We start from the raw sequence: 12469 nt of genomic DNA on the forward strand, positions 1-12469 counted from the left end.
TTTAGACTTGTCCATAAAAAATTTATTTGTGAATTAGAATTATTAAGAGCAAAAACAAGCAAGGTATAGGTTACAAAGGAACTCCAAAAGCTTTAAATTTTGTGTCATATCGATATATCTGTGAATTGTTGCAAAAAGAATTCTCTGTTTTTTTTCGCAATTGACACAAATTTCTCTGAAATCAGATTTTAACGAGCGTTGTTGAATTTCATTTTTGCTGTGTTTTGTAGGTTGTATCAGATTTTAAATTTTTTCACTGCAACTTTTACCGAAACAAGCGACATATAACAGAATCATGCACAAAATTTGATCAGACTTAAATTTTAGCCCAATAGATTCGTTAGACCGGCTAGATCCATGCCGGAAATTAAACTTAATTTCTCACCTGCATAACTGCTGTCATAACCAATCAATAACCAGGGCGTTCTAATGGATTATCAACAAACAAAATATCAACCCTTTTTGTCGTACATTAACAGATTTAACTCAAATTCACCATCAATTTGTTCTTTACCCTCCTTCCAAGACGACAACTGGTAAATATAATCAGCTATTTTCTATTTTTACCCCCCCCCCCTTTATTCAACAAGTTTTACCAATGAAACTTTTGTGAACCATTTCCGATTTCTTTTCAGATTTTTTTAAATATTGGGCAGTCATTGTCATTATCAAACAGCAAACATTTTTGATCTTCTCAAAAAAAATCTAAAATCAATTTTTTAGCCAAAAAAATTATAATTTCATGGTTGTTGAGAACCCTATTAGCCATTTTGATGCAGAAAAGTAATATGAGAGAAAAAAAATCAAATTTGGATATGTATAAATTTTTCTGCGAAAAGTCATTTAAAATAGTATAAAGGCAGTAGTTTTAACTATTTGACAGTGTCTATATTTTAAATTCACACCATTTGTTCTTAAAAATTTTTTTACAGAGTTTTGAAGTTTATCGTCACCCACAATCGTTTCTTATTCACAGTGAACAAATATTAAACTTGTTTTCGAGAAGAGAACAATTTGTTTATTGTTTACAAAAAGATGCCATCTTGGAAGAACACCAAAATCGCCAGTGAGCTGCCCTTTGAGTGGTGTCTTCTACCTCTATGTTTCATGTTTTAAGCCAGGGTCTGTTTAAACTTTTTTTTGAGACAATGAAAAAAAAAACAAAGTTTTGATTATTATTTGAGAGTTTTAACTTCCTCCTCGTGTCGAAAACAAGTGATTTTACGCAATTATGTCCTTGAAAGTTCATGATTTATCATCAGTTTTTGTTACTATTAACAACGATACACAAAAACAATCCTTGCAATGAATGAAAACTGGAACCACCTACTAAAAGTGCCAAAAACACTCGAAGGTCGACACATTGCTGGTGATGACTCCAAAACAAACACAATTGTTTAAACTTGGTTTGAACTAGACATTTCAAAGGAGCATTTCAATACTTTTACTCTCTGAAACACAGACTACCGATGGCATCACATATTACTCTCTACTTTTAGTTGTCTTTGCAAGGAAATTACTCAAACAACATGGTGAAAAATTGATATTTTCGAAAGTCTTACAACTTTTCTTGAAACTTATCTTCTGTTCTCGTCTCAGGCCAGGCACAAGTTTTTTTTAATTTTTTTTGGGCCCAAATCTTCAATTGAAGGGCTTTCGTATGACATGAAAATTGCGGTGCCCTGTGAGCTAATTTTTACGTCTTAGTTAGCTTATTTTGCTGAAAAAAAAACATTCCAAGCCCTTGTTTTTAGCCTTAGTAGTCCGGGTTGACGTGCATAAATTGAAAATGCTTATCATACAATTCCATACATAAAATTTATGGAAAAATGCTTGTGATACAATTTTCATACAATTTCGAAAAATGGTTGAAAAAAAATCTGAACTATTTTCTGCGGCTGTTTGATTCTAATAAAACAGTTTGGTGATGAAAAAACCGAGGTTTTTGATTTTTGTGAAAAATACTCATCATACAAATCCCATATATGGAAATTGTTTGACTAGCATTTTTTTTGATAGTCACTTTGAAATTGCCCCAAAATTTTTTTTAGTTTTTTTTTTCAATCGCAAATAGAATTTTGCACTCAAACAAACATTTTTTAACCTTTTTTTTGCATGCAATATTAAGTTTTCGTGTGCAAAACGTAGTCCTCGATAAACTAATAGTAATTGTTTTTACTTTTCGCTGAAAATTTTTTTCGAAAGCTCCTTTTTTATTTGTATGGCATGTTTATTTATGTCTTGATCAATGCCTGATAATTTTAAAATTCAAATGTTAAAAAAATCATTGTTGAAAAGTTCTGCCAAAATTCAAAAGTTTGTTACTTTTGGTATATGATTTGTGAATAACACGTCTAAGATAAATCAGGTCATTTTCTATGCACTGCAAATGAGAAACCGGCCATTTGGTGCTTTGAGTAGCCAAGGTTTTTGTCAATTGCATTCGGTTACGAACACAACCCAAAAGTTTTAAGAACTCAAATAAAAAAAATCAACTTTTCGGTTAATGGAAAAATACTTGTCATACAATTTTCAAATATGGAAAAATGCTTGTCATAAAACTTTCATAAAACTTTCTATACGTATGGATTTGTATGGAACTAGATGACACGAAGTTTTTCATATAAGGAAAGTGTATGATAAGAAGTTTTGGTCATCCCGGGAGGTTGTCAAACCAATAAGTTCGCAGAACGAAAACTCAGTACTATTCAGCAGCGGATTAAGGGGGAAGGGGGAAATGTCTCCTCTTTTCGGGGATTCGAACCCCTGTCGACCCATCATACTCGTTGAAGGTCATAACATCAGGAAGGTAAAATCAAACAAAATTAAGTAAGCAAAAGAAAATGATGCAGTTCTCAAAGTTTCCCTTGACAGCAAAAAAACTAAATTAAATTTAAATAAAGGTAACTGACCCTTTTCTCAACCTAGAGGAAGCTGAGAAATTAAAAAAATGAAAATAATTTCAATAATTACGCACTCAGGTTAGGCACTAAGTGATACTGGTTAAGCGGATGAACAGCTAACATGAGCAGTTACACTAAGTTGGGAAAAAAATCGGCGGAAAAATTCAACGGAGTTATGCAACTACTGGTTACCCACTAAAGTAACCAAATAAATTTGAGTTGACATGATAGCACTAAGGATGATAGGGTTTGAACAATGGATTTAGTCAATTTGAAAGCAGTAAAAAGTTTGAAGGAAAATTAGGTTTTATCTTCTTGAATGACTTTATTGAGTTTCGCGCTAAATAACTCACTATTTTAAATAAAGTTTTAAATAAAGAGTCTTTTTAAATAAAGTTGAGGAGGTCCTTCGTTTCGACTTGACTCATTATCGGCAATATTTGTTGTTTCCTGTTCAGCAGTATTCTCGTCTGAGAAAACAATGACTTCATATATAGAAAGTTTACAGCTGTGTCCTCATCTTGTGAAGTCTCTTGTTTTTCCGGCGGATTGCGTTTTTTCGACTTCGAAAGTTATAAAAGACTGTGAGGTAGGTGGGTATTGTGTCCAACTCTGACAATCAGCAGTGAAGCTTATCGGGCAACCGAGAGGTTTAGCCCTTGTTGTCTGCCCGTCTAAAATATCTGTTTTTTTTGTTATCTCGAGTGATATGTGAATTTAAGATGGCGATATTAGGTTCCGGTTCTCCAATATTATCCGAAATGTAGCGTTCCCCAATCATATCTCTACATGGAAAGCCTCCAGCAGTCCACTCCTTATCACTAATATCAGAGGTATTCGACGGACTTGACATATATTTATCGCAAGCTAAGTAACCTGTGCTTGTGGTGGATTTCTAGTATGGTCGTGGTTGAATTCTAGCGGTTTTAGTGAAGGTTTTGAATCTCTAGTCCTCGTATCGTTGTCAGAAGTCGCTTCTTCGATTTGGAGTCTCAACTTAGGGCCCTGTTTTCTGAAGATTGTGGGTTTCTTTCTGATAGTCCGCTTTGAACTCATTTCAAAATCAGGTTTAGGAAGTAAACGAAAATAAATATTTCCTCTAAAGGATCGAATACAAGCAGAGTTTGTGATGATTTTTCCGTCCGATAATTCGACCGTGGTTCTCTTTTGTTCTCGGGTCTTTCTGTTTTCTGTTGTTTTCTGGCGTGCTGTTTTCTGGTTTTCTGTTTCATTATCCGGTGGACTTTCTAAGGATGGTGGTTGTGGATGGTGTCTTTCTATGAGATAAATTAGATTTTCTATATCAATATTTTCTTTGCTATCACCGCAAGGTGCAAAAGCTCGCTGAACTCTTCCCACGGAATTGGTGGGTCCACAGTATGAATTTGTCAAAATGAAGTTATGCCTCTCACGCTAGATTCGTTATTGTTTGACTGCTCCATGATAAAATGTTATCTTGTTGCAGCAAATTCTACTAATGCACAGATAAAAAGTTAAAAGTAAGAAGTTATTCAATCTTAAAATTGAAACATCAAAAAAGAGAGCATCTTCTCCGCCGGAGGCAATGAACAGTTCAAGGTCATAACATCAAGACCTGTTATAATAATTTGCGTTAATTAATATAAATTAAAACACTGCAATTCACAACAAACCCCCTCGAGAAAATCTAAGATGCGCCCCTTGTATTATTGGTTCATTTTCGTAACTTAAAGATTTCTTTGCTCTTAGATTTAAAGTTTGTCATTTTCTTGGAAAATGGATTAGAAAATTTAGTGCCACAAAAACTTGGTTTCCCTTTCCCTTAAAAAAGTTTGAATAATGGCCAAAAGGTCACTTGGATAAAACATAGTAAGTCAACCAACTTTTGAGTTGCTAATGTGCGCTAAGCCATGGCTGCATGCAGGGTCGGATATAGGTAGAGTTTCAGAGAAATTAAAAAAAAAATGTCGACCTCTTTTTCAAATCGACCAAATTGATTTTCTGGAGCTCTGCCATATCACTATAAAGCCCAAACTTTGACCAACTTTTGAAAAAATTCAGGCCAAAAAGACGTTTTGGGCACTTTTTAGAAAGTTTTGACCAGTATTTTGCGTTTGCTCGGCTCGCGCTTCCCCTCAAAGTTAGTATGTTTTAGCGACAAAAACATTTTAGAACATTTTTTGGGTCAGTCAGCCAAAACATTGATATCTCAAAATAGTGCAAAGGGGAACCCTTTGGGTCGGCAGAGAGTCAAATTCCTGAGGGAAGGCGTCTGTCTCCCCCCGCCCCCATACTAAATCCGCTGGTGGCTGTATGGTTGTTGAGTTTTGGGTACCAAAAAAGAATAGACAACGGTCTAATTTAGTTTCTGCTATTTGACAGATACTTGATAAGTCAGAATTTGACAATTCAAAAAGATGGATTTTTTTCACAACAGGGACAAATTGTCATTCTGAACTAACAAATATTAATGCAAATAAGACCGCCTCAGCTTAAGTTTGCTTCGATTTTTTGTCCTAGGAAATTTCCTGCTAAACTTAATCGAAGTAAAAAAATGTTTTCAATAGTTCAACCCATTTTGACATTGCTTAAGTATACTAGAGACTCTCTGACTATTCTAAAAGGTAGAGATTGAATAGGTTTACCTTAGATGATAATTATATCATGCACCAATGAATTCGCCTTGGCTTTGGCCTAGATTTTCGAAAAAGTGTTATTTTTAGACTAATTTTGCGTTTGAAAACTTCAAAATATTAGGCAAAACAAAGGTTCCATTTGGATAGAGATAAATGGAAATACATGGGACTCAGAACTCTTCCGATTGAATTATTTTTTTGACCAATAGTTCGAAAGAACTTTGTGTTCTGATGAGTTTTTGTTCTGATCACTTCAAAATAAGGACCAACTATGTTCGGGTGTTTTAGTTAGTTTTTTTTTTCTTTTTGTTTTCCACGCAAAATCAGCTACCACAAATAATCAACAGAATGAGTCGAGTGATATTTCATATTAAAGCCTTTTAAGTCGTGATTTGAACGACATTCAAAAATTTCTGGAAAATTTTTTCTCAGTGTTGAGAAAAACCAATTTGAAATTTTTTGATTTTTGAGCTAATGGGGCGAGCGTATAGTTTTACAATAGCTTATTGGAGCTTAAATGAAGCCGTGAAATTTTAGTTTTACTGGAGTGAAGATAGTTTTCTACGAGCTTTTCGCCGCCATTTTTGGAATCAAAAGCTTAAAATTTTCGGAAAAAAATTTCTCTAAAAAACTTTTCGGAAAATGTGGCAGTCGTAGTCAAATAGGCGTTTTAAAATATTGTTTTTCTGAAAAAATTCTTCCAGAAAAACAAAAAAAAACGTAACAACCATTTAAAAAATATCAATTTTTTTTTGTTTTTCTGGCAATTTTTTAGAATAACAGTCTTCCAATTCGCCTATTTGACTATGACTGTCGCATTTTCCGAAGTCCTATTTTTTCATTCAGTTTTTTTATCATGCCACACAAAAAAAACTACACTAATTTCAAAAATAAGTTGTATCTTTTAAGACTATGGTCGGAACTTTCTGTGCAGTAACCGGCTACCCTTTGTTTATTTTTACTAGTCGGGTAATTCTTCATGTAAAACGCCTTTCAATTTTTTAGAGGAATAAAGCACGAAAATACACTATTTGGAGTTTTTCGAGGAAGAAGATCTAAAACATTTTTTAAACTTAAGGTCAAAGCCACTTGTATGTTGTTCTAAGCCAATTCCTTGTTCTCACACGCACAAATAATTACGGTAAGAGTTTGATCAAAGATTTAGAGGGAAAACGAAAAATTTGTTCAGGGCCAAGCTTTTTTTGCAATATTGACCTATGTTGGACGTTTCTATGTTCATGAACAGCAACCATTTTAAAAAAAAAAATTCTGATAAGTTGAATGTAGAAATAGAAAAATAGTCGAATGTTTATAAACCATAAAAAAAAGTGTTTTTCTTCATATCCAGTTTTATCTATCAAACACTCGAGCTTTTTCCTTCCCCTTTTACCGCTAATTAGATTTCATGAGACAAAATTGAACCGAATAACTTCAAATATTGTTGTTAAACTTCAAATTGGACTTGAAATTGAAGATTTATTGAGCTATTGTTATAAATTTATGCCGATACTTATAGGTCGACTTTGTTTAGATCATTAAAAATTTTTATTCAAACCGCAGCCTCAATTATCCGCCCTCATAATTTTCCTCAAGAAAAATTACAACTTTTTATTGTCAACGTCTTATAAAAAAAAACATATCAATCTCAATTTTAATTGCACGGGCGGTGTGAGTGAATTTTTCGACATACATGGACAAAGATTTCGAGTCTTGCTTTGAGTCATCAAGAAACTTCAGTTTCGAGGACTGTTTTATAATGAAGATTATTGGCAGAGCATATGGTTGAAAAGTGTTTTGTTTTATTTTTATATTTATTACCCTGGGGTTTTAAATGCTCCTCTTTAATGGCTGCTGTTTTATCTTAAACACTCTGTGATGTTTATTTAGTTCCCCTGATTTTTGACGTAATTTTTTCCGCGTTTTTGGCCAACCTGAAAGAAAGTCCGGACGCGCTTTTCAAGATTATCCGGGGCTTATTGGTAATAAATGGTCTATTTACCTGTTTACTAGTAAAACGGTCGGGTTAATCCAACCAATTCGAGCGTCAGCGATTCAACCGAAATCTAGGACTGGAGAAAATTAGCCGAAAATTACAGCTACGCAAATTTATAATTCTAGTTGATATTTTTGCAAAGACTCTTTTGTTGCCCGAGTTTTGCTGATTAGAACCGGATAAGCTATTTTAATTTTCGGTTTTTTGCACTTTTCAACCCTAGCCAAACAGCTTTTGGTTAAATGGAGTTGAAAATTTTGCAAATATTCAAATCGGGATTTGATGTTTACCAAATTGAGGAAAAATGGTTTGTTTTGAATTCGAAATGACTTTTTTGACATTTTCATTTCCTTCTGTTTAGGTGAAAACTGGCGCTCCGATGCCAATTTTCTCAGTTCCGGTCAGCGAGATCAGCCAGAAAATGTGCCTTCTGGTAACGAAAATTCATCGCCGTCGTTTCATGAAAATGTGTCCACTTTTACTGAGAACTTACCTGTAATTAATAGAAATTTTTCACAATTTGACCGCCAAAATTACTCCCCAAGGACTCAAAATGGCGTCGGTTTTACTATAAGCCAACAACAACAACAACAACAACAACCTCTGAGCCAGAATTATTTGAAGCATGAAAGCAACAACAATTACAGTTATAATTTATTACCAAGTTATTTTACCAGTTATAACTCACCCCAGTCTTCAATTTTTACATCACCTGATCGAGAATTGAACCCCTGCCTACATTGTATTTCTTGCGCCCATAAAAGGATCAACCCTATTTTTTATATAGACCACCAATCGCATTTTACCCCTCACTTATTATCAAGTGAGGCGGGACCCCAATATTTTAAAGCATTGGTTCGCCCTCAAAGTTGTTACGCCACACCCCAAAACTATCCTAAAAGTCCTTCAATTACCCGGCCACTCTTAGAAAGAAGCCCAGCTATTACCAGTAACAACCAAGTAAACCACAAATCACCTTTAAGATCCCACTCGCTTCCCGCGTCCCCCTATTGTTCAAGGCCGGAGTTATTTCTAGCCGAAATGCCGCCGAAGCGAAAACAGCCGGTCAGCCGAATCTCTCCCTCGGCCAGATGGGACCAAATCTACAATTCGGCAGTGACTATTCTGTTTTTCTCGACAGTCAATGTGGTTTTGTCAGTTGTGGATTATCAACTGATGGCCGCTGGCTCTTCTATTTGGTTTCCTCTGGCGTATATTCTATCCTCACTATATGTAAGTTTTAGTAACTGCTTTTGTAGCTGACCCTTTGACCCTTTCTTACTATTTTTTCTAATTTTTCTAGGAGGTGCCATTTATAACGAAGATGTCACACCAGAAAAACACTACCTTTTGGTCAAAACTTTCGAAATACTCAAAACGGCGTCTTTTGTATTTTTTCCATTGCCTGCTGCGCGAATATAATCTTCTACAGGCAGAAATTATGAAGCTCGAAATTTCTACTTTGTTTACATAAAAGAGGTCGACAAAAAGTTTGATCTTTTTAAAATAAACCATCGTAGCCAAATAATCCAGAGAAAGCCAGTTGTATCTGAAAGCTATTTTTTAAAAACAACGTTTATGAATTCTCTCTCAGCTCACGGATATCTAGTTTATTGAAGTTATTTTTTTAAACATTTTGTTCATTTTGTTCACACATGTTTTTGCGGCTTGTCTAAAATTCACTTTTTGTGCTGAATTAGCTTCTAGTACTGATGTAAAATAACCGGATAAATAGAACAAAAACTACTTTTGGTCATTTTAAAAAAAAGATTAGAACCAAAACGGTTTGATTTAATTTTCCAGTATTTTATGATGCAACCACATTTGCAAAAATTGCAAACGAAATAGCCCAATGAAAAAAATTGATTGATTGAATAGCACCATTGAAAAAATTGAACCTACTGAGGCAAACAAAGTAAAAATTAACTACAATTGAGCCCGTCTCAATTCAAATTTAATTGAATTGACTCGACTTTTTTACATGGTGCTATTTCAGTTTCCACATCTTAGAAATGTTGTTCGCCGTCGTTTTTTCCAAAGTCACCAAAAATCATTGTCCTAGTTTTAGATCCCGTTTTTCCGATCAGTACCATAGAAGCTTTTTCAGCACAAAATACTGTGATTTTCGATGAACCGCGAAAACATGCTTAAACCAATAATTATCAAAACTAATGAAAATTTTCGAAATTTTCCTGCCTCTCACAAAACCTACTGGCTTAATTAATCGAATATTTGTGATATGATATAATATATCACAAAACAGATTGTTAAATCACCCTGTATGACAATTCTATGAGTTTATTTATGGTGTCAGTTGGTCGAGTAAACAAAACTTGCAAGCTTTCTCAAAAGTTCAAACAGATTCTGAAAGTTTGTCAACCCAGGTTGACCGCAAAGGCTGGTCGTTTATTTTTCATACTTGGAAAAAGCTAATCAGGCACTTTTTATGCAATTCCATACACAGCAACCTGCATGAAATATTTTCTAATTAGTGATTTTTCATAGATGAAAATGTATGACTACATAGTTTTCATAAATAAAAAAAAATTGGAGCTTTTTTGAAAGTTTATTTTCTTCTCCAAGCTTTTAAGTTGTGTTCGTAACCGAGCACAAGTGACACAACCCTTGGCTGACTCAAAACTAGAGTCAACTAGGGTGGACGTTTTTCATTTTACAAAGCATAGCAATCGAACTGAATTGTCCCAGAGTTGTCTTAAACCAATTATAAAATGAAAGTACTACTAAAAATTGGCAAACGTTTTGAAAGATGAAATTTATCAAATTTCAAAGATTTAATAAATCAGACATGGATTTAGTCATACACAACCTAGCAACACAAGGGAAATAACCGTTTTTTGAGTTTTTGAAAAAAATACTGCTAAAATTCATTAGACAAATGGGCAAAGGCACAATAAAATTTTGTTGTCGCCATTAAATACATGCTAGTTATTATATATTTCTGAAATTTCCAAAAATTTCTCTTCCAATATTAAGACAATGCACCGGCTTTTATGCTAACACAAGAAAAACATTTTTCGAAAGTTTGATTACACCATTTTTACAAAATGTTTGAAATAATGAATTTTCGTTGACTTAATTAATGAAATTGTACGATCAGCATTTTTGAACTATAGAGGTAAGCCCGTGAATCTTTGTAATATCAGTTTTAAGGAAGATAATTTGCTATATTTAATTTTTATGTTTGATCAAAACACGTACACTCAAGTCATTGTTCTCTTTCGATGTGCACAAGAAGAAGCTGAGAAAGTAACTTCATTATAACTTGGCTTCGCTTTCCTGGATGAATTAACTAACTCTCAAGAAAGCTAACAAAAAGCAACCTACCATCTTCCAGCTGTTTAAGTTTCCAGCTGATTTCCTTGTTGATGCAAAGTTAATGGTTGTGGCAGCGGTGTTGTAAACCTAAGCCGAAGTATAAACCAGCCGAAGTATCAATCAGCCGAAAATACGTTAGTGTTAGGTAAAATTTATGCAAAAAATAAGAAACAGTTACGGGAGTTATGAAAATACTTCATGATAATAAGATGTAACTTTTCGGCTGGCTTATATACTCTGTAAATTTTGGTTAGTTTATAATTCGGCTGGTTTATTTACCTACGTGACAACATTGTTGATCGGTTTCAGCCTTGTGTCGTTTTCGGAGATCAGTTTTTAGGGACCATTGGTCTCTTTGACAACAAGCTATGGATTGGTTTTTGTTGAGAGATTTTGAGCGAGTATATTGAGACAATCTGAAATCAACCCTAATAGTTTTTTCCTTTTTTTTCCATGTGTTTTCCCGATTTAGAGAAAGTTAAGTTCCTATGATTGGTCATCACGTTTGCTTGATTAAGATGAAAATTATTGTGAAATGAAAGAAAATTCAGTTTGTGGTCTTTTTTGTCAGCAATCAAAACAGTGATTAACTTTTCTGATTTTTATGAGTGTTATCATTTCGTTTAACTGATCAATTTCTATTTGCTTAACAGATTTGGAAGCACCAATTTTTTCGTTGCTGTTACTTAATGAGAAAAAAGATCGATGGTTACTTTTTGGTGGATAGTTTTCCACAAAAATAACGGGCTGTTTGGAATAAAAGCCAGGAATTTTTGTTTTTTGGGAGCATTATTGTAAACATCAATAGGTGTTAATAATTGTCAAGAGCTGACAGAAGCGGCTGATTTCATTGATGTTTTTCTGATTTTTGTTTGTGGACCTATTTTTAAAAATTGTTTGTAGTTTTCAAATTATTATGTCAGGCAAGCAGAATGAGATAAATTGTACACTTTAAAGATACATATCCATATGTCACATAAAATAAATCTCATTTTCGAACAAAAAATTATACTTCAATTTTCGGTTTTTTTTTCGTACCCACTGGCTGTTGCATGGGTTAAGCGATGGTTGGCACTTTAGCAGTCGTATCTTTTGAGTAACTAAGTCAGTCTTATTTCCAGACTAAATAAGTACACCAGTGGTACCCCTAATCTTTATTACTTTTCAAATTTTGTGGAACATTATAAACCGTCGTGTGCTAAAAAAAAAAGCGTCGTTTTTGTTAAAAAATTTTCAAAAACTCCCGAAAACGTCAATTGACGCTGTTTTTTTTGCAGAAATTTCTTTTGTGGCAATGACAGATTGAGCAAAATAAATCGGGTCTTCATCGTTTTGCTCCACTTAAAAAACTCAATCAAAAGTATTTTTTTTTTTTGAAAATCAGCTGTTCTTGAGAAAATCCAGCGAGCTCTTGTGCTCTTTATTTAAAAAAATTTTAATTTTCAATTTAAAAAAGATTTACTGTAAGCCTAGAAAAAAACTGATTATTTAGTTCAAAAGTTAAAAATTCATTTGGACTTTTTGTTTCAGAACAAATTAGTGGCAATTTCGGCGATGTGGGTTTTCAGAAGACGATACGCTGCCTCTACATGCTCGGTTAGTAATTCTGATTGATATAATAA

The 12469-nt window shown here is 33.8% G+C and overlaps 1 protein-coding gene across 9 annotated transcripts in view; it reads left to right on the forward strand.

Moving 5' to 3' along the window:
• The window catches only part of LOC134852890 (uncharacterized), a 39959-nt gene that overhangs the window by 24358 nt on the left and 3132 nt on the right, over positions 1-12469 (forward strand). For 7 of the 9 annotated variants that reach the window (XM_063868740.1, XM_063868738.1, XM_063868741.1 and 4 more), the window contains exons 3-4: positions 7873-8744; positions 12378-12443. In XM_063868740.1, the coding sequence (XP_063724810.1) occupies positions 7873-8744; positions 12378-12443 (938 nt within the window). Of the gene's footprint in view, positions 1-304; positions 537-1457; positions 1533-7872; positions 8745-12377; positions 12444-12469 lie in introns of those variants that run through there. The other 2 variants (XM_063868745.1, XM_063868744.1) reach the window with 2 other exon arrangements.

Source organism: Symsagittifera roscoffensis, chromosome 8 (genome assembly GCF_963678635.1).
Source record: "Symsagittifera roscoffensis chromosome 8, txSymRosc1.1, whole genome shotgun sequence".
NCBI classification, from domain to species: Eukaryota; Metazoa; Xenacoelomorpha; order Acoela; family Convolutidae; genus Symsagittifera; species Symsagittifera roscoffensis.